The 23,687-nt window shown below is 40.0% G+C and overlaps 1 protein-coding gene across 1 annotated transcript in view; it reads right to left on the bottom strand.

Annotated features, from left to right (window-relative positions):
• The window catches only part of RAB31 (RAB31, member RAS oncogene family), a 364,691-nt gene that overhangs the window by 95,796 nt on the left and 245,208 nt on the right, over window positions 1–23,687 (bottom strand). The window contains exon 6 of the mRNA XM_044067354.1: window positions 13,666–13,775. Within this exon, the coding sequence (XP_043923289.1) occupies window positions 13,666–13,775 (110 nt within the window). The remainder of the gene's footprint in view (window positions 1–13,665; window positions 13,776–23,687) is intronic.

Raw genomic sequence — 23,687 nt, 5'->3', positions numbered from 1 at the left:
AGGATTCCAGGTGTTTACAAGGATTTAATGGGAAAATAGAAGATTTTTCTGGGATTTAGTTTATATTTAGCAGGAGTGGAAAAGAGACTTATTAATTTATGAATTTTATGGAGATCACTATTTGGGAGTTCAAAGTAAATATTTAAATCATCTGCAAATGCTGAATATTTTATCTCAATGTTAAAAACTCTTGGTATATGATGATTTTTTTGGGCTAATGAATAGAAGGAGAGATTCAAGATAAATATTAAAAAGATATGGTGAAAGGGGGCAGCCCTGTCTAGTTCCATTAGTAATTTTAATAGGTTGAGACATTGTTTTATTGCTGTACAGGGAGGTAGAAGTGTTGTTGTAAAGCATTCTAACAGTGTTAATAATAAAATCAGGGAAGTTGAAATATTGCATAGTTAGATATAAGAAATTTAGATCCATATTGTCAAAAGCTTTAGTGGCTGTGAAGATTGGTGAAGGCTGCCAACCTAGCCAGATATAATTTTGTAGATAATTCTGTCATTTGTAAATATTAATGTAAGCCACAGGCTTGTTCTCTTAAATGTGAAAAGACTGCATTGGATATTGAACTGCAAACATGTAACAACAGTGCACTCTGCTGTAACAAAGCTGATAAGTAAATTCTTTGATGTCAAAATGCAGAGCTGATATGTCTAGAGGGAGGCATCCTGCTTATTGTTTTAAGACCAGAGTTAATGGCTAGAATTTGCATGTATAAATGTCCTTTATTGCTCTCATTTCTGACTAGGTGTAAAGAATGTAAATGTAGTTTCTGTTAGCCTGGGAGCACCAGAGAAGTGTGAAGAATGATGTCATGTGAAGCAACTCTCTGTTATCAATTTAAAGAGAGAGAATCAGAGAGCTCAGAGCATTTTGTCTTGAGAACATCCAACATCGCCAGCACTGCCTGTTTCTATATGTAAGTTATTTAGAACTGTGTTTTCTCTTAGATATAGCTAGAAAATAGGAAGATTAGACTAATTTGTTTTTTGTGAAGTCAGAACTCTTCTACAATATTATTTCAAGTATTTCTCTGTGATCTCTGAACTCTTGACTAGCACTGTGTAGTAAGAAGTATTGTCTTGTGTTTTTATAATTTATTATATTTTTAAACCTTTCAACTGTAGCTGTTGTATGCAGAATTAATTTAAGCTCTAAAGTACATTGCATGTATATAGTGATACTGTAACAAGTCACTCTAATAACCCTTGACTGTTCCCTCACACTTACCATTTGGATAATAATATTGCACAGTAATAACTGAACACCCTTTCAGAAGGGCCTTTGAGTAGCTGATATTAGTGGGTGATGGCAGCCAGTACTACCGTATAGTCTGGGTAAAAGGGGCACAGCTGGAGAACCTGTGCCAGCCTTCCCCAGAAGTGTTTGTGTAGTTGTGTAAAATCTTATCTCAAAGTGTGTGTGTGTGTGTCAGCTACTTGGGCAGGGACACGAAGCACTGGTTGGACAGAGAGGGTGCTGGAGGTTTTAGCTTTCCCACTAGGCTGAGATCTGGACCCTATAGCTGTACCAGTGGGGAGTCTTATTTGGGACCTGGAGAGAAAAGGAGCAACCAGCCCCAGACTGCCTGTGATCTCTGTGTGCTCTTAAGGGAAATTGTACTTTATTGTGAGTGTATTTATTATCCTTTCCCTATATGGACGCCTCTCACTGGTGTTTGTGGTGAGGACTGAGGCTCCCTGATTGCTGGGACAGTGCATGGGTATCACATATTAATTGTTTGGCAGTGGTGGGATATGCACACCACATATTAATTGGTTGGCAAATACTAACTGGCTTGTAGTTGTGTGGGTAGAGTGAATTCCTGTAGCTTGTGTACAGTGATCACTGAAGGTGTTTTTGTACTTTAAATCAGCCACACAGTGAATGCTCAGAGTTCACATCACAACTGTTTTATTTCTTTTGTTAGCTTAGTTAGTCAGGGAGAGCAGGCAGCATGTCAGCAGAGGAGTATGGAAAGTTGACAAGAAGCCAGCTGGCTGAAATGTGCCAGACTAGGGGACTGGTGCATGGAAACCTGACTAAGGCAGACATGATTGCAGCTTTGGTCACAGCTGCATCAGAAAACAGCAATCAGGAAGATGATCAGACTGGCAATGGAGATGTACCACCCTCAGAGAATGGACAGCTCAACCTTTCTGCAGAGGACTTAAAAATCCATCTGGAGCTAAATAGACTTTAGCTGGAGGCCAGATGTTTGGAAATAGAAGCAGTTGAGAGACTGAGATGTCTGCAGGCTGAGGAGAATGAGAAACCACTATGCCTGCAAGCTGAGAAAAAGGAGAGGCAGAGGCAGCATGAGAGGGAGATGCTGACTCTTCGCCAGAGTCATAGAGGTAATGGTGAAGGAATAACTGGACCCCAGAAGCACAAAAGATCAGTAAATTTCTTCCACAGTTTAAAGAGGGGGATAATTTTTATAATTTCATTACATGTTTGAGAGGGTGTGTAAACAGTATGATGTCGAGCAAAGGCTCTGGGTACGGTTCCTGACCCCCTTACTCCATGCTAAAGCTGTAACTGTGTTGTCTAAAATGTCTGATGTTGAGTTTTAATTACACTGTTGTTAAGCATTGCTTGTTAGAATGCGTTAAGCTAACACCTGAAACTTACAGGAAAAAGTTTCGTGAGCACAGACGCAAGGCAGATGAAAGCATGTGTGAATATGTTGCTGAACTGACTACTTATTTTCATAGGTGGGTGAGTGGATGTCAGGTCACCACTTTTGAAGGGCTGGCAGACCTTTTGGTGAGGGAACAAGCCCTTAGCACTTTGCCTGAGGACATGAGAATCTGGTTAGCTGATAGACAATGTGCTACTTTAGAGGAGTTGGGGAAGAAGGGAGACCTATACCCAGCAAGCAGGGCATCACTGCACAGGAATGGGACCCCCAGTACTGCTCATGGGTCTAAAGAAACCCATGGTGGGCAGCACAGACTGCCCCAACAGAATTTGCTAGTAGCAGGGGAAGTCACTAGTCCAGGTACATGTCCAGGACCTAGTGTTAAATGTTTTGAATGCAACCAGTGGGGCCATGTGGCATGCAGGTGTCCACGGAGACAAGATGGGGAACAAATGCTGAGAGAGCCAGTAAGTGGGAAAGACAAAATGCCAGTAGTAGGTTGTCTTGAGACAACAGGGGTACCGAACTACCATCCTGTAGATGTCCTGATAGGGAAGGATTTGGATGAGGCAGTACCATGTGCTTATGCAGTTACAGGCAGTCAGGCTAGGAGACAAGCATGTGGGTCTGGTAGCCTGGGGGAGACCCAGACAGACTGCATACTTGCAGCTAGCACTGGTGAGGTGGTTACTTCAGGGAGGGGGCTACTCTGTAGCAGTGAGACTGAAGGTGAGCCACAGCTGCTTGTGGGTACTGATGTTCCCTTGGGCAGAGTGACTGCAAAGGTAGAGGTGAATAGTAGCACCCAGGCTGACAGTGAGGCACCACCACTGTCAGAGGATGCTAGATGTCCTGTAGAAGGGGAGCTGGGAAGGGTTACAAAGAGAGAGTTGAGACAAGCTCAGCTGTCAGATCCTACATTGCAAGACCTGAGGCAAGTAGCTAGGGAGGCACCTGATTCTCAAGGGAAGGAGGAATCTGTATACTGGGACAAACGGTTACTGTATACAGAGTTGCCCCCTGAGGGAGGGCTAGAAGGTGAGAGGGTACAGTAGTAGGTAGTGCCTAGACCCTACCAAATGAGGCTTCTAGCCACAGTCCATGATATTCCCTTTGCAGGTCATATGGTCATAAAACGTACAAAGAGACGTACTATGCAGAACTTCTATTGGCCTGGAATTTCCACAGATGTAACAGGGTACTGCAGGACCTGTGAGCAGTGCCAAAAGGTAGGCAAGGCAGAAGACAAGGTGAGAGCTCCTTTGTTGCCTTTGCCTGTGATTGAGGAGCCATTTCAGAGGGTAGCTATGGATATTGTGGGGCCCCTGAGTACCCCAAGTTCCACACGGAAAATCTATATCCTAGTGGTAGTGGATTATGCTACATGATACCCTGAGGCAGTGGCTCTGTCCTCCACTGAGGTAGAAAAGGTGGCAAATGCTTTGTTACAGATTTGCAGCAGGGCAGGTTTTCCAAAAGAAATACTGACTGACAGAGGTGCCAATTTCATGTCAGTCCTGCTGGCTTGTCTGTGGAAGTACTGTGGGGTGAAGCATCTGAAGAACACCCGCTACCATGCCCAGACTAATGGTCTTGTTGAGATGTTAAACTCTACAGTCAAGTCCATGCTACAGGCATTTGCAGACCAGTTTAAGAGGGAGTGGGACAAATATTTGCCTCATCTGTTGTTTGCTTACAGAGAGGTTCCCCAGGAATCCACAGTTTTTCCACCCTTTGAGTTGCTGCATGGGCATAGGGTGAGGGGACCTCTAGATTTAATTCGAGATAAGAGGAAGGTGAGTGTAAACCTCACAAGGAGTCTGTTGTGGCATATGTCCTAAATCTCAGGACAAGGCTCAGGGAACTCATGAGCTTGGCCCAGGAGAACCTGGCAGAAGCCCAACAACAGAAAAAGGTGTAGTATGACAGGAATGCTCGAGCTAGAGAGTATGCTGTGGGGCATCAGGTAATGGTTCTCATTCCTGTCAGTCACAACAAGCTGCAAGCAGCTTGGGAGGGACCCTACAAGATGGTAAGAAAGGTAAGTGATGTTAACTACATGGTGGAACTGCTAGGCAGCAGGCAGGGACACAAACTGTACCATGTTAACATCATGAAACCTTACCATGATAGAGAGGCCCTTGTGCTGAGCATTTGCAGTGGATTGCAGGAGGAGTCTGAGGGAGATCTGGTGACTGATCTCCTCAGTGAGGCTCGGACTGACACCTCAGTGGAAGGGGTAGCAATGTCCCAATAGCTATCTCCTACTCAGGTTCGAGAAATCCGAGCAGTGTTACAGGTGTTTGGGGACATGTTCACTGGGAAACCAGGGTGCACCCACCTGGTGCAGCACCTGGTGGATACAGGACCCCAACGGCCTATTAGGCAGGTCCCTTATAGGGTACCTGAGAAAGTCAGACTCTGAGGGAGGAGATACAGGAGATGTTCGAACTAGGGGTGATTCAAGAGTCCAACAGTCCCTGGGTCTCCCCAGTGGTGCTGGTGCCAAAGAAGGATGGCAGCACCAGGTTCTGTGTGGACTACACAAAATTAGTCACACAGAGTCAGATGCTTACCTTGTGCCTAAGACAGATGAGGCTCTAGAGCAGCTCGGTTGGCCTAAGTATTTTATAACCATTGATCTTACCAAGGGTTACTGGCAGGTGCTCTTGACTCCCGGTGCTAGAGAGAGGTCAGCCTTTGTGACTCTTTTTGGCTTGTATGAGTTCACAAAGATGCCCTTTGGGATGAAAAATGCCCCAGCAACTTTCCAGAGGCTGGTAGATCATATCCTACTAGGAGCAGGAGGGTTTGCCCTTGCTTACTTAGATGATATTGCCATCTACAGCCATTCCTGGCAAGAGCACCTTCAACATGTCAGGGAGGTGCTGGGCAGACTTCAGAGGGCAGGGTTGACCATTAATCCCAGCAAATGTCAGGTGGGTGTGACAGAGGTCTCTTACCTAGGGCATAGAGTGGGGAATGGTAAGATCAGGCCAGAACCTGCCAAAGTAGAAGCCATTCAGGCATGGCCTGCACCTGTCACCAAAAAGCAGGTGAGGGCCTTCTTAGGGACAGCGGGGTACTACAGAAAGTTTGTCCCCAGTTATAGTACCATAGCTGCTCCCCTGACAGACCTGACAAGGAAGAACAGAGCCAGCCAGCAAAATGCCAAGTTGCTAAGATGGAGCCTAGGGTTGCAAGCATATGATATGTCAGTGCAGCACCGCAGTGGGATTAGCAATGCCAATGCAGATGGGCTCTCAAACAGGGAATGGGGTAAGGTATACTCAGATAGACCTAACCCTCTCAAGCAACGTTTCTCAAGGGTCACTTGAAAAACTATCTTGAGTTCTCCAGGGGGGAGATGTGTGAAGATAGGTGAAGGCTGCCAGCCTAGCCAGACTGAATTTTGTAGATAATTCTGTCATTTATAAATATTAATGTAAGCCACGGGCTTGTTCCCTTAAATGTGAAAAGACGGCGTTGGATTTTAAACTGCAAAAATGTAACAACAGTGCACTCTGCTGTAACAAAGCTCATAAGTCAATTCTTTGATGTCAAAATTCAGAGCCGATATGTCTAGAGCGCGGCATCCTGCCTATTGTTTTAAGACCAGAGTTAATGGCTAGAATTTGCATGTGTAAATGTCCTGTATTGCTCTGGTTTCTGACCAGGTGTAAAGAATGTAAATGTAGTTTCTGTTAGCCTGGGAACACCACAGAAGTGTGAAGAATGATGTCATGTGAAGCAGCTCTGTGTTATCAATTTAAAGAGAGAGAATTAAGAGAGCTCAGAGCATTTTGTCTTGAAAACATCCAACATCACCAGCACTGCCTGTTTCTATATGTAAGTTATTCAGAACTGTGCTTTCTCTTAGATATAGCTGACATAGGAAGATTAGACTAGTTTGTTTTCTTGTTGTTTGTCTTTTCGGCTTTTCCCGGTTAGGGGTCGCCACAGCGGAACTCCGGTCCAATAATGATTGGCAGTAGATTTTTTTTAATGGTGCCAAGTTGCCAGCCCGAGGCCCAACCTTCAGCGAAGGCACGCCCATTCACGCATGTCTTTCGGAGGCCATTCGACCATGGGGAGGACATGCAGACTCCACACAGAAGGCACTCCAGCTGAGAATCGAACAGGAGAACCTCTTGCTGTGAGACAACAACGCCACCGCTGTACCACCGCGGCTTATATAGACTAGTTTGTTTTCTGTGATGTCAGAACTTTTCTACTGTATTTTAAGTATTTCTCTGTGATCTCTGAACTCTTGACTAGCACTGTGTAGTAAGAAGCATTGTCTTTTGTTTTTATTTATTATTAAATATTTTTAAACCTTTCAACTGTGGCTGTTTTACATAAAGCTAATTTAAGCTCTAGAGTACATTGCATGTATACAGTGATACTGTACTAAGTCACTCTAATAAGCCTTGAGTGTTCAGTCACACTTACCATTTGGATAATAATATTGCACAGTAATAATTGGACACTCTTTCAGAAGGGCCTTTGAGGATCTGAAATTAGTGGGTGGTGGCAGCTAGTACTACCGTATAGTCTGGATAAAAGGGGCACAGCTTGAGAACCTGTGCCAGCCTTCCCCAGGAGTGTCTGTGTGGTTGTATAAAACTCTTATCTCAAAGTATGTGTGTGTGAGCTACTTGTGCAGGGATACGAAGCACTGGTTGAACAGAGAAGGTGCTGGAGGTTTTAGTTTGCCCACTAGGCTGAGATCTGGACCCTATAGCTGTGCCAGTGGGGAGTCTTATTGGGGACCTGGAGAGAAAGGGAGCAACCAGCCCCAGACTGACTGTGATTACTGTGTGTGTATTTATTATCCTTTCCCTATATGGACACCCCTTACTGATGTTAGTGGTGAGGACTGAGGCCCTTTGATTGCTGGGCCAGTGCACTGGTGTCACAGTGGCATCAAGCGTGAGGGCGTATCTCGGATGGGTATCATTTTTAAGAAATAACATTATTGTGTCTAGAGTGAGAGTATTATCACATAGTTGTCGTTGTTTCATGAAACCTATTTGCTCAGAGGAAGTAACTGAAGCCAGAACCTTCTGCATTCTACTCGCTAGGATAGATGTCAAAATTTTTATATCTATATTAATGAGAGCAATGTGTCTGTAGCTAAGAGGGTTAGGCTGGTCAGAATTAGGTTTCAAGATAAGGATTGTTTTAGAGTTGTTCAAATATTTATCAGTAATCCCCTTTAAGATGATGTAGTTGTAGAGGTTAAGAAGAATTTTAATAAGTCGATCATTGAAAATCTGGAAAAATTCACCTATAAAACCATCGGGTCCTGGTGCCTTGTTGGGTTTGAGCTTTTTGATAGCTAACTTTATTTAATTTAGAGTTATAGGGCTAGCTAATAGATTATGTTGTGAATGACTTAGTTTGGTGGGAAAGGATAGTTTATCCAGGAATTCTTTGTAGGTATCCTTATGAGTCTGATTTTTGGGGTTGTAAATATCACTAAAGATTTCTGTGAAAGAATTAACAATGTCATAATTTCTGTATAGAGTTTTCCCTTTATATTTTAATTCAGATATATAGTTTGGGCCATCTTTGATGTTCTAGAGGGGGTTTGAGCCTATTCCAAGTATCTATACAAGAGCCTTAATTTGGCTAAGGATTGGTTTTGTTGATAAAAGGAGTATATATATTTTTTGAGTCTCATGTAGTTTATTTTCTAAGTCTGCAGAGTAGTTATATATATATATTTTTTGAGTTTCATGTAGTTTATTTTCTAAGTCTGGAGAGTAGTTATATATATATTTTTTTTGAGTCTCGTAGTTTATTTTCTAAGTCTGGAGAGTAGTTATATATATTTTTTTGAGTCTCATGTAGTTTATTTTCTAAGTCTGGAGAGTAGTTATTTTGAAGTTGTAAATCAATTTTCTTGTACTCATCAGTAAGGTCAATGATATGTCTTTGCTGCTTTTTTTATAAAAGGATGCTTTTTGTATGTGTCCCTCTGATAGCTTCGGCAGCAGCCCACTGAACATCAAAAGGGATGGAGCAAACATGGGAGTCAAGCTCAAACTGTTTCAGATATTGGTTAATTTTGTTTATAACATCATCTTTTTTAAAGATATTACTATTTAATGTCCATAGATCTTGCTTCAAGGACAACATTTTTAATTTTATGTGAGAAGACATCAGAAATTAGGAAAAAGTAAATTCTAGACCAGACTTTATGAGATGCCGAGAAGTAGGTATATTTATTTGATGTTCTATCATGATCAAAAATTTGAAATTGGTCAATTAAGTTGAAGCTATTTAACAGGTCTTGAATAGATGCAGTCAATTGGGGGGGGGGGCTGCTTCCTGTTTTTGTTTAAGCTGTCATTCAAGGGGTCAGTAAGCGCATTCCAGTCACCCCTACAATATAGATTTGATTAGTAAACTGTAATGATAGATTGTGAATTTCATAAACAGATGCTGGTTGGAACATGGGCTATATATGTTAAGAAAAATATAGGGCAGTTAAATTGAGGGTAAGAACAGGAAAATAGACACTACCGACCATTAGGGTCTGGTTTAGTGGTTAAAATTTCGCCAGGGAAGGTTTTTTTATTTAAGATGACTACCTTTTGAGGAAAGACTATTTCCAGCTGATATTATATGACTGATCCAGTTCCTTTTCCTATCATTATCCCATTGGTCATTTGTCAGGTGTCTCTTGTAAATAAAAATATTAGCTTTATCCTGGTAAATTAGGTGCATAATCAATTTCTTTTTTTATTAACTTGAATACCATTTATATTCCAAATGTTGACTTTAATGATAATGTTTTAAGATTTAAGTGTAAAAAGAAAGAAAAACTGTACAAATATTTTTAAAGAAAGTGATTTGTATGAACTTTATCAATATATTACGCATAGTGTTAGATGATGTCCTACTGACTAAAAATGGTAGTTTGAATAGAGTGGCATCCAAGTACCCTATCTTAAACCTAGCGCCTAACCACAAAACTCCCTGAAATGATCTACTATAGCAAACAAATGCATATTATATGTTACGGACATCATTGCGTGTATAGAACAGCCTTAGAAAGTAGCAGGGAGAAAAGCATAGTAATCCCGATATTCCAAGTGTCGGCAAGCATTGGACTGCTCACCCCCTGCCGCTCCATAAAATAATTATAAACTAAAACTGAAAAAAAGAGTAGTACCAAAGGCATCATGTCTCTGGATAAAGTACCTTGAAGATTTAGCTTAGATACCATAAAAAGCATGCACTAGTCAGGCTGTTATCATTAAGTCTATTCAGCAAAAGCACGGATACAAGGATCAGGAAGCAAATAGTCTATTTAGGTTATACAGTATGCATCCTTTGCCTATGATCATGACCAGCAAGACAGCGCCCAATCAAATCTATTAGACTATCCGTCAATAATATATATCCAGTATAGACTGTCCTCCCTCTGACAAAATAAAACCTTAGCTATAAGTGTGACTAGCGTCCCTAGTCTGTAGTTGTAATAAGCTAAGTCCAGGGAAGAAGGAACAACAGAAAAGGAGCGTAAAAAACATTTGCATCAAGTTGCATTACAACACCTATGTTAAAACAAGAAATATAAATAAACATTAAAGCATTTAGGCAATCTAGTGCAATCAATTCTATCTGATGCAACATAAATTAAAAAGAAAGCAACCATCAAGATATTCCAATGCAGTAAATAATGAGATCCTGCATGGGTGTAAGAATGCATGTGGATAAGATTTCTATTTATTCAGCACCCCTTAGTTTAAGAAGCTTTAGTTAACTGCCATAAAGACGTACATAACAGGTGCTCATTTCCCTTTCATAAAATTTGGGAAATATTAATTAACCCATATGTGAAAAAATATTTGCTAGTGTACTTTCCGAGATGTAAATGATGAGATATGAGTGTGGGTGGGGAAAGAGAAAAAAAAACTTTATGTAGTATAATCTAGCAGAATTCTAAAGTGGCAGCTTCATTGTAACATTTAAACATTACCCCCTCTTTTTTGCCTCTTTCCCCTTTTTTCTTTTTTTGTTGTGTGTTCCCCACCACCCAACTTAAAGCCCTGGTACACATCATTAGCAGTAAATTAGTAGAGAGAGTTGGGGGGGGGGCACATACAGAAATGTTATGTATAAATGTAAAAGTGGTACTTGAATATTATAAGAGGAAAACATAGTACAGTACTTTGGAAACCATTGTCCTGCAGGTACTGGATACAGGATGCCAGGCAGCCAAAAAGAGCAGATATTTTAATACAATACAGCCTACTTCCGACTGTAACAGCGACTATAGCAATCCCAGTGATGCACTGCTTAATTTACGGCATCCTCCCGACCTTGTGACGTCATCCGCTGATGTTCCTATTGAATTCTGGGTAATGGAACTTTGAAACGGCTCTGGAAGCCAGGGAAAATGCTTGGAGTGCAAGACAGGGACCAGAAAGGCCACAGAGAGTCCCCAAGACCGAGTTAAACAGGTCTGAACATTACTTACACGATCAACATGGGAAACTACCTCCAGGAGAGTCATAAAGCACAGGAAACACCCAGCTGTACTCCATGTAAGTCAGTTTACAGTTAGAGATGAGTCCATGCCCAAAAAAAGATGTTTCGTTGTTGTTTCTTCAAATTATGTAAGACTTTTACGTGATTAAAAAAAAAGCACTTTGAGTTAGATTTTTAATGCCATTTAATGAAAACAATGACAGTTTAATTGCGTTTTATTGTATATTTTAAGCCATATACATTAATCCTGACAGGAAAACCATTTGTAGCAAGCTTTTGGTTCCATATAGGTCAGAGCAAAGTATTTGTTTATTCTTCCTTCTCTCTCTTCCTGGAACTCATTTGCTTAAAGCCTTTTAAGGATATAGAAACATAATGATTATTTAGCTGGTGTAATTGTTATACTTATACCCACGGTGGTGGTGCTGCGGTAGCGTTGTCGCCTCACAGTAAGACACTGTCCGATTCGATTCTCAGCTAGAGTGTCTTCTGCGTGGAGACATGCGTGAATGGGCGTACCTTCGTTGAAGGTTGTGCGTCAGGGCTGGTACCTCTGCACGTAAAAATCAACTACCACTCATTAGCGGACCGGAGTTCTACTGTGGCAACCCCTAACCGGGAAAAACCGAAAGACGCAAAATTGTTACACTTATAACTGGTTTACTGCACAGGTAATTCATTGAAAGCTCTCATGAATGCTTTTTTTGCTTCATCCACTGTATGAATTAGATATTTTTGGTCATTGAGTTGGAAAGAGAGGGTAGCTGGATACTTCATTTGAAAACATATTTTCTTTTTAATTAAAAATGCACAGAAAGGAGCTAGAGCTTGCCCTTGAGCCTTGATGGGTTGTGGAAGGTCCTGGGAAACTGCAATTTTGTGTCCTCTCCATGTAATAGTGCTTTTCTATTTTGCAGCCATAAGAATTATATTTGCATGTGCAGCATTTAGTAACCTGGCATATATTTGTCTAGAAGTTGTTTTATCTTGTGTTCTACGTAGTGCTCTGTGGGCTCTTTCAATTACAATGTCCTTAGTGAGAGCTTTGCTGTCAGTAATTGTTTCGAAGATTTCTGTTAATATGACCGGTATTTGAGTTTGGTCAAACTTTTCTGGGATACCTCTTATTATAATGTTATTTCTTCTACTACATGCTTCTAAATCAATTATTTTATGTTTCAGATCACAGATAGTTTTGTCATTTAAACTTACTTTTGCATGTAGATCCTGTATTTTCTTCACATTTTCTTTAGTTTTAGTTTCAGTGAGGTTATGCCTTGTAATTATTTGATCCAGATTAGAGCCAAAAGAGTTAAGCTTGTCTGAGAAGCTTTTTATCTCATCCTGGAGAGGTTGCAGGGCAGATTTAATGTCATCCACTGTAAATGCAGGTTCCTGTTTGGTTTTTGAGGCTCCTTTATTAGATTCCTGTGTTTTAATGGTTTTCTGTTCTTAGATATTACATCCTTCTCCAGGGTAACTACAGAGGATAGTTTTGTCTTAGATGTTGAGTTTCCATAGAATCTTGCTGGGTAGTCATCTTTGGCTGAATTTCTTTTAATATTTAGTATAAATCGGTACAATATGACTTGGTCTCCTTTCCTTTTGCCCTCTCAAATTCAGAGCTCAGTTTTGGAAGAGAGGCCTATCACCATGCGGCTGCATCCACCCAGTCAGTCACTAAAGAGATAAGCACAGGATAAGTCATGTAAAATGTTGAAAAAATCCCAAAATGTTGCTGATTTCCTTTTTCTTGTATGCCTGTTGATCAATATGTATCAATTTTTGTAAAATGAAATGCCAGATGCGGGTTATAATAAGCAGATGAAAATAGTTGTTACAGGAGATGCAGAAAGTGTGTGCTCAGTGCTCGGCGGCCATCTTGGAATCTGTCGACTTTTTCTATTTTCACTGCTTCCAGAAAACTTAACTTTTTCTTTTTTGGTTCACATGGTAAAATATGAGAATGAAAGTTTGCCTCAAATGGTGAAATAACAGAATGAAATTACTCAGCAGCTTTACATCAAGTCAGACTTTGAAAATTCTACATTGAATTCCCAAAAGATTTCATCTGATGTTTTAACTGTGTGTATAATGCTACATTCTTGTAGAAATTATTAGAAAATAAGCATAGCTACACAGAACCTTACATTAACTGTGTTTTGTATGCATCTTTTCATAATCACGCCTTTACTGCCTGTATGCTTAAATTAGTCATTATACAGAATACGCCAAGATTCATTCCTTCCCTGTATTGTGTTTTTTAACATTTATAAACCAGGCCAACTGTGCATGCAATGAATGTGATATACTCACTGATTCTGTGATTGCCTAAGTAAATCCAGGTTGCTAGCAAGGTTGAAAATAATGACCAGTGCCTAGCCATCATATTACTTGACAAAGAACATCAACCATAATCAGCCCTTGTAATTTCAAAGACATACAAAAAAAAAAACAGAATTGCTTTAATAAACCTAAAACACCATTTAAAAAATCCAACTTACTGATTCCTGTAAATAATTCCTCGATATTAATTGAGTTCTTGGCACTAGTTTCAACAAAAATAGCACTAATAGAGTCTGCATATTCCTTCGCGTCTTTAACAGGCACTTCCCTGCAAAAGGAAAAGAAAAAGAAAGTAAACTGTCAACCAATGTCAAACATTTGCTTACAGATATAGTTTATTACTTTTCCGAAAATGCTTGTTTTGGGATTAGTCTTTTAGATGCGACAAATCATTTACAGGCATTACAGAATGGAAGAACTACTGCAGTTAACCATCTGACACTTTTGTCGTTATAAAACTAATCTGAATTTTGAGGCACCATCTATCTATATCACACAGTCTACTTTGGTCTGTACAGTATATCAGAATTTCTTAAAATTGCTTAAAAGAAAAATGATTAGGTAAAGGGAATTATATTTTGGCGACTGTATGGATAGTCTACCAAAACATGTGAAATTCAAATGGGTGCATGTTTTCTAAGAACTACATATGTGACTGAAAATCTTTTGCATTAAACAGTGACTAACTAATGACTTTAAGTGCCTGGTTCACATTTCAAGAAGCTTATTCTCTGGAATATTTCACAGAAACATAACATGCAATTTGGTTTAGCAGCACAAGTAACAATAGTACAGTTAACACCCAAAAAAGAGTAAATGTCAACAGTCATCATATACAATATCTGTGACTAATTATATGACTTAGGAAAGAGGGACGTTTGTGACAAAGATGTGAAATGAATTCTACTTAGTGAATTTTATGCAAATCCTGTGACATAGATCAATTTCTTCAGCTCCCTCCCACAAATAAACAAGATTAGGGAAAACAATGTTTGTCATAAGATGTACAGCGATTTTAATGCTCAAAAACAGAATCAGTGGTTCAACTTTCAAACAAAAATAGCAAAGCTCAGAATGGTGGTAAGCTGTAGGAATGTATCTACCACTAGTGGTGTGAAGATAATGCCACAGCAGCGCTGACACACATCATTCTAACTTTGGATATACTTCAAAACGGAGACAAAGAAAGTAACATTACTCCGGTGTGCATCCTTCTTTTTGTGCAAGAGCTGCCAAACATAGAGTATATATACCAAATGCGGTTACAGGAAAAGAAATATATCTGCTCCAGCAAGAATCAGTCTAACCTCAAGTGTGCCAAAGGACATGGAAGCAGTAGAAAGGGGGGGGGGGACGGCTGCAAGGCAAATAGACATACAGTTATAGCACTAGGTGACCCTACCCTGAACACATCCAGTGTCAGCAGGAATCGACATGTCCTTTGCATAACAGAAGAACAGAAAACGCCACATGTCATACACAGGTGAAGTATGGGAAGGAAACCTTACTTTTACAATTAGAACTTGTGAAACCAGATACACCAGGCCAAAAAGTCAAACAAACAAAATCCAATTTCATAACTTCACGCTGAAAAACGATAAAGAATATTCAAGCAGCCCCTAAAGATATACAAATCTTTCAACAAGTGAGTAACCCTAACAGCACAAAATGATTATCAAGAAATATGATATTTTTATATAATATAAGGGATGAGAGAGAGAGAGGGGGGGGTACAGATAGAGAAACAGAGAGAGAGAGAGAGAGAGAAATAGTGGGAAAAAGGACACAGAGGATCCACATTTTTAGTCTGAATGATATGTAACTTGTGCAGGTAGCAAGCAAAACAGCAGCCTCAAGAGTGCCACAGCTATGACTGAGATTTTTGACTGATATCTGTCTACTGTGCACAGTATCTAATATATGGTACATGACTTCTAACTCCATAATTTTTTTTCTGGGGGGGGGGGGCACTAGTTTTTTATAGGATTTTTTTTGTTTGTTTAGTACTGAGGAACTTTATTCTAAATAAAGGGATTTTTAACAAACAGTTACATGTTGCTTATCCAATTACAACGTACACCAATATATCAGTTTCAGTAATAACGGCATTGCATTTACATATTTTAAGTTAGAAATGCCTACTTTTGTTATTTATAGCCCAGGAAATAAGGAAGTCAAGTGCAAATTCATTAGCTGTTAACATCACATACCTGTAATTATAGTAATGTAAGACATTTTAGCCAGATTTTGAATATAATCATTTGTAAGATTATGTTACACATGCAGTGAAATGATATGAAGTATTCTGCAAAAGTATTGTTTTATTAAACATTTGGAAAAATATTTCTGTGTTTGAAAAACACATTTCTTTTTTTTTCAATTTTCCTTATGTTTTCTAGAATATTCACAACATCAACTAGAGGAATATGCATGTTATTTGCTTTATGGAAAAGATATGACACTGTTTATAAAGTTATAACAGGATGTCTACTTTCATTAATGTACACATGCAACTACATTTTACTGCATTTCTCAAACAAAACATCCTTAAGTATGTATTTGTGAACCAACTGAAAGCTTTTACATTTTGTTTAGAGAGACATTTTAACAAATGACTATACAAAAACTGCAAAATAACATATGTGGAAAAAAATGTATGCTGTCTTTTGCAGAACTAGGTTGTTATAGTGGTTGTCTTCCAGTAGTTAGTCTCCAGTTTGGATTTCATCTGATATGCCTTCAGTGTGCTGTCCGTAGGGATACAGTTTCAGGTGTTCGTTGTTCTGGTGGTTGAGTGGCTTAAACATGACAATTTAATGTTGCACTGAATTTCACTTCAGTGAATAGTATTGTGTGAGCTAGCAGTGCACTTTTCATGCTGTCCCCCCTTTTCCATCAATGTGGCGCAACTGTGGTGTGAGTATATATAATTTTGGGGGTGTCAGGGATACAGAAAATTATTTTTTTGCAATTTGTTTTTAGATTTTTGGTTCACTATTTTTATGAGCCGAAAAAATGATAGTCTTCTCTGTGTTTATTTGGGTTTTCACTGGGTGATCTGTTCTCCACCCTCATCTCAAAGATACCCTACATGTGAACTGATGATTGTCTAAATTACCAGCAGGTGTGTGTCTGTGTGCATGCATGCGTGTGTGTTTGAGTGTGCACGAGTGGATGTGTGCATATTTGTGTGTGCACGAGTGGGTGTGTGCATATCTCTATGTGCATGTGAACCTCCTCTGATGGTTCCCTCCCTGGGATTAGCTCGCAGCCTAACATACTTTCAGTGTTAAGACAGGTTCCTGTTCTACCTTAAAACTGAACTGGATTAAGCATGTTATCAGAAGCAGAATGAATGAAGGAATGTTGCATAGTTTGGAATGTGGGATGCCATAGATGGTATGCTGAAAATTTGATGCCAAAATGTTGATAGAATGGCAAAACTATGCACTTCTCCCTTCAATATACACCACAGGTAACTACTTAGTGCACGTGTCAACTATTTTAAGTCTAGCCAATTTCCTTTCCAAAGGTGAGAGTCTAACCCAGTACCATGTGCATAACAATTATACCAACCCCCAACACTTACATATTAATTGACTCAGGTGTGACCTGAACCCATAATTCCCAGCACCAGAAACTGACACTTTATCTATTAGACCACTGCTATCCTTGCACTTCACACTTCAGTACTAATGATTTTGGATGTCTGTGACGCTGCTGTAAAGTATGGCAAGTATAACGGTTTAGGATGTGATTGATGGGAGGGCAGTGATATGCTCAGAGGGGACTGGAAGTCACCAAGTTGCTTTCTTGCATGTTCTGTTTCATTTCAACAAAAGGCTAATATGTGGAGAACAGTATCAGTCCAGCAGTAAAGTGTTTACTCAGAATTTTAAGACTGACACCGAAGGAAGCGGCATCCCAGGTGCATTACTTTTTTTTTTTTTTTTTTTAGTTTAGTACCTGAAGCCGAACGCCTACTCCTGATATGTTGTAATCTGTAGGTTGTTGTTTGTCTTTCGGCTTTTTTCCGGTAACGGGTCGCCACAGCGGAACTCCGGTCCGCTAATGATTGGCAGTAGATTTTTATGAAATGCCGAGGTGCCAGCTCAACGCTCAACCTTCAACGAAGGCACTCCCATTTACGCACGCATGTCTTTCGAACACTACCCAACCGTGGGGAGGACATGCAGACTCCACACAGAAGGCACTCCCAAACCCAGCCGAGAATCGAACGGGAGAACCTCTTGCTGTGAGGTAACAACGCTACCGCCATACCACTGCGGCATGATGTTGTAATCTGTGGGTATTTTGTTTTAATGAACTACTTTGCAGTGGAGAAGCCGGGAGTTTTGGGCTTTGTGTCTTGTCAAAGTCTCTGATGTATTTGTTTGAAAACGTGGGGAGTCAGGAAAATTCAGTGTTTCACTGGTATTTTACCTGGATGCAGTAAGTTGCGCATATATATGGGGGGTAGGGGAGTTCTAGAGTTCCTGACATTTTAAACTGTCAGCCCACATCTGGCAATCAATTACTGACTAATGATTCCAGGCATATTACTAAAGGTCACATAAAATAATAAGCAAAATAATAAAGTAATAACATAAAATAACATATTACTTTTATCAGATCAGCTGATCTATGACTGGACCCCCTTTGAAAAGTCAATGACTAGATTCAACCATTCCCTCTAATATTAATTCAGCGTCTTCTTTGAAACTCATGCATTTCAGGGCGCACATGTGTGGGGATGGTGCACCTATGTGCAGACTGTGTAAGTGCTCCTACATATTAGGTCTAGCAGCTCACCCCGACTACTAAGAAATAACAATGAAGGTTTGACGCCTATAGCGTTAACAAGTAATTTATAAGTATGTACCTTGCCAGCATACAGACCAAAAACCAACACTGTACAGAAGGACTTTCCAAGCACAAGGTGGGTTATAACAGAGTATATGGGACCCATCACAAGGATCTTCTCATACTTTCATAGATTCATATACATTCCAAGGCCAGTATGCCTTAGACCCATTCAAGCCTTACCAGTACCCTCCATCAGGCCACACCTCCTTTCAACAGGCAGCCATACTAGTCAATCCCAGAGTAAATTTCTGAATGTCTATCCAGTCATGTTTAAAGGAAGATAGTGAGTTACACTGCTTAACATGTAGAGCACACTTTTTCCAGAGATTTGGGAAGTGTTGGGTAGTATACTTGTCATTCCACCATGATGTATTTATCACTTGGTGAATAGTTATGTCCCTGGTTTTAGTACTGGTGGAGATATTGACCTGCAAAGAAACAGAAGGTTCAGGAATTGGGTCACTAATGGTGCAATAAGCAAGATAGAGATCTCCCATCAAAAGTCTGTAAGACACTGAATAAAGGGATAGACGTTCCAGCCTCTCTTGAAAGCTCAGGGACTTTAGGGCTGTGGTCCTTTTGGTTAGGAACATTTGGGGTCTTTCTAATTGTTTTATATTTTTAGTCAGATACATATCAAAGAGGACACTGTATACGATAACTGGCCTGATGAATGCTGTATATAAGGGAGTGATTACCTTTGGCCAACAGCTGGGTTAAGTAAAAGGATTTTCTGACAATTGCTTTCACATGATGGTCAAATAGAGAGCACTATCAACCCAAGTACCTAGGTCCCTGACTACATTTTTTGTAGTGGGGTGTTGTCTATACAGTATAAAGAATCCAGGAGCCCCTGGAGAGTGGTCTTAGCACAACTTGATCTGGTCCTAGAGAAGTAATCAAGCTTATAGTGCTTGTAAAAGTCTGTACAGAGTACTAAGCAGCTTCTAGAAAACTTCTAGAATCAAACCCTTTCAAAAAAGCCACAGATAATGCCAAGGCCCTGGCAGAGTAGGACTTGATCCTGCCTGGAGGAGATCTGTTTTGGTGAGTATAACAAAACATAATTCTATGCAGCCCAACTTATAAGTAAGGGTATGGCATCCCAGTCCAAGGAAATTCTACTACTGCTCTATTTGGCCCTTACCCAGAGCCATCATTAAGTACAATGCCCCTTTCGGCTTGTACCTGACTAGGCATATGCAACAGCAAGAATGTCCACAGAGGTTCTTCTCCAAGAGAATACATTGTCCTGTACAGATCGCTTTACAGCCCTGTACTCAATCTCTTACTGATTGCTGAGAGGCGATTTGCACTTGGCATATAAGGTATCCTTAGATCCAGCCCTGCTGGAGCTTTTGCAAATCGGAAAAACAAGTAGCACCAGAAACACAAGATCCAGGGGATATGAACTTTGCTTTGGACATAAACAGAACACACTGGTGAGACAGCTATGTGTCTCAGAGAATCCTCATGTGAAGTGGAGCACATATCTAACCCTATTCAAATGCAACCTTGACCATTTGATGGGAAATCAAAAATTCATCCCCAGGCTGGCCCCCATGTATCTTACAGACACAGAATGACAGTAAATATTCCATAATTAACATTGGACAGGTAATCATAAATTCATTCCCAGGCTGGCCCTATGTCTCCTATACATGGGGCCAATAGTAAACATTCCCTAACAGTGAAATGGTAATCATAAATTCATCCCCAGACTGGCCCAATGTCTCTTATAGACAGATGCAACAGTAATCATTCCCTAACTATAATAGCACGCACATAACCTTTTAGCAACCTCCTAACTAATATACTCTTCCTAACAAACACCCCCTCCAATTAAGAAGCTCATGTTACAAGTGGACGTAACTGGGTTAGATTGCACTGCAAGGCTTACAAAGGCCCTGGTGGTTATTAGCTTAATATATATTTATGAACCTATGAAATGGAGAAGTGGTACACATTCAGGAGAGGTAACACTCCAAATACGTGGGAGTTTACACAGGGCACACATTAAGCAGTACAATACAGAAAAATTTGGAGAAGAGAAAGGAGGACATACAGGGGGTACTGGGGAGGAAAGGACATATAGGGGGTACTGGGGAGGAGAGGACATAAAACATACACACAGTCAGCAGGTAGAATCAGTTTGATTAGGGTGATGACTGCCCCTGTTAAAGTGGATGTATGAAAAACCTGCCAGAGCACCAAATGGAGACCAAATTACTAGCATTACAGAAGGAAGGGTGGACTGAGAAAGGGAAAGGGAGAAGGGGCTAAAAAAATAAGCTCAGTAGGAAAAAGGGGCTGAGGACTCTCAAATGTACGATTCTGAAGAAGTTCTGTAACAAACGGGATGAAAGCGCTAAATTTATTCTGGCTCCTCCTTGTGGTTTATTTCTAAGCATTAGCATATAACCTTCTTAGGTGGCTGCAGAGTCAGGGGAAGACCAAATGGAAAGTGGAGGGATGGCAAACAGTATGTGGTGAGGAAAATACAAAAGAATGAGTGAGGAAGCACCAAAGAGATGGGGCAACATGAGATGGGGACAAGGGCAAGAAAGCGACTTATGGGAGGAAGGAGAATAGGCACCTTCATACGAAAGAAATGGGTAGAAAAATGTAAGGAAAAGGGGACTCAACGAGAGTAGGAGTTAACGAAGGAAAAGGCAGGAGGACAGGCAATATTCAAAACTAAACAGGTATTAATACAACAACTTGGTTAACAAAAAAATGAATGGTGAACAAACAATAGTCAACAAACAATAGTCATAGAAGAGGGAGGAAGCAGAAACCCAGGAAAAGAAAATAAAGGACAGAAGGGGAAAGGAAAGCCCCATGTGGGAAAACAGGAGAAGAGGAAAGGTAAAAGCAGAATGACCTATGAAGACCTGAGTGGGAAAATGGAGGAAGTCACAAAGAAAGAGGTATACATAGGAAGGGTGAAAAAGGGTGGCAGACCCAGACAGCCGAATGGGAAAAAGCACACAAAATAACATCAGAGATGTAGAAATTGCTTGGGGTAGGAATTCGGACATTAAGTGTGCTTGCACAAATGGTATCTCACACTGAAAATATTATAAAAGACAGGAAGGAAACCAGCCTCAAGATGCTGGAGATGCATTTTAGAAGAATTAGGCATGAACTATAACATATGTTCTAGGAGTGTACCTGGGCATACAAGATTTAGACACAGGCCCTGGAACTCTGAAAGAGAATATATGGAAAAGAGGAACAAAACTTCTGGGAATTTTGCATGTGGGGTATAGGGAATGAAAGGGGGGGGGGTGGCAGGAAAAAGAAATGCAGACAGTAAAACCAAAGCAACAGAAGTGAAGAGTGCAATAGGCAGAAACTAGAAAACAAGGCGAATGTGCCAGCAAGGGAAGCTGAACAGAACATTTCTAGATGTTGTAAGATGTACAAAGCAGAAGAAAATGAAAGTGGTGAGAGAAGAAAAGAACAATAGAAGAAGGCGAGCAGCTACTACCAGTCAAAAGGGGGTTGGGGGGTGAAAGTAACTAGAATAATAATGAGAAGCAGCAAATCACCATGCATGAAGATTGCACAGTAATTGTGAATGGATATGAAAAGTGAAGGAAAACAACATTACAGATCTCAATGATACCCCGGTACAAGCAATCAGATACTTTAAATACTTACATGACTGGCTCTGGACATAAACCTAGCTTTCATAACCATGCTGAAAACATAATGAAAAAGATCAGCTCTTTTAATCTGGCTCTGGAAAATATCTCCCTTTCTATCAAGACCAGTAAAAGTTGCAATAAGCAGAGGAGGCCTCCTAGTTCACCTTGAATTAGGGCTCTGCATCATAGCCACAGCCTTTAAAAAACTTATCCATTCTATAGTCCATTTAACCCCCCAACCTCAGAAAAAACACTGCAACCTCTCCAAAACCTGATGACTTCCAGTTAGTAACAGTGTTGAGCTTCAACTAGGGTCACTTCAAGTCAGTTACAGAGTTCAGCTACACTTAGGGTATTTTCTTTTCAAAGTACTTTAACTCATTCCCTCCAGTACAGCTCTTTTGAGTGTGTGCCTTTAACTCCCAGTGGGCGTGGCTTAAGCCTTTAAAATATGAAGTTATCACCTTACAGTTCTAGAAAATACTCATTGAGATAGATCAAATATCAATATAATTGTGTTTGCCATCACATATGCTTCAAGACAAAATATTCTGGTACCTTGTAAGTAACATGTTTTTGGAATTATTAATGCAAATATAAACAATCAATATTTGACGCCTAGAGGAGCAGTAGGAGTTAAATGCAGAAGACACGTGGAGGAGCACTCTGCTGTAATGAGTTAACCAGAAACCTTCCTGCCTCTTGCTGATAAACTCAAAAAAATAAAACTATCTCCTACAACCTGCACAACTTCTCCCATCTGTCTCCCTCACTCCAGACCCCCTAAATCAAACTACACTGTACAAATCACACCTTCTCCATTCTTGCACCAAAATTCTGCAACCCCTCAAAAGAAAACTCGTTGTCCCCCACTTTTAGAGCACAACTCAAAAGACACCTCCATCAAAAAGCTGACTGGAAGTGCTTATCTACTGGATGCTTCACTTAGCTCCTCCCACTCCTACATAACTTTGATGTCTAATCTCAGTACTCACCTGCTGCTTACCTCCCATATTTACTACCAAAATTAATCCACGTTTGTTTTCCTCTTCTGTTAATATTTTCTCACTATTAAATTATCTACTGGACTATGTATCCTCTGTGACTACTATGTCTTTGTGAATCAATTCTGTTTTACTTTATTTTTGTGAATTTGTGCTGTGCCTACAAATGGTCTTTTGTGACCACTGTACTACCCAGATAAACAAATAAATAAATAAAAATAAATACTGGACCAGCCTTAGCCTCTCCCAGGCTAATATTGACCATATGAATAGAAAAAATTCCGTTGAGTCCTACTACTACACGATCTTCTCTGTAAAACAACGAAAGATACAGAGGAAACGCAGTGCAGGCTCCAGATAAACAATATTTATTGCAAAACAACTCGCTGAAAAAAAGTTTTTTTTTTAAAAATGATTCCAGACCAATACATCAATGTGTGTATATCCAAAATAAAACCTCAAAGTTGGACAAAAAGTTAAGCGCTTTCACCTACATAATGAAGGCTTCCTCAGAACTAAAGTATACAGGTGCTGCAGTGTTTATATAACTTTTTTGGCGCCAAGAATGTATGTATGTACCTTAATATAATAACTTCTTGGGAGCTACTATTGTCTACCTTATGTAAAAATAAACAGTACATAAACTGTTTTATTATA

The sequence above is a fragment of the Protopterus annectens genome, chromosome 3.part1, assembly GCF_019279795.1.
Source record: "Protopterus annectens isolate FY-2018-M chromosome 3.part1, PAN1.0, whole genome shotgun sequence".
Classification (NCBI taxonomy): domain Eukaryota; kingdom Metazoa; phylum Chordata; order Ceratodontiformes; family Protopteridae; genus Protopterus; species Protopterus annectens.
This window is presented reverse-complemented; position numbering and strand designations above follow the sequence as displayed.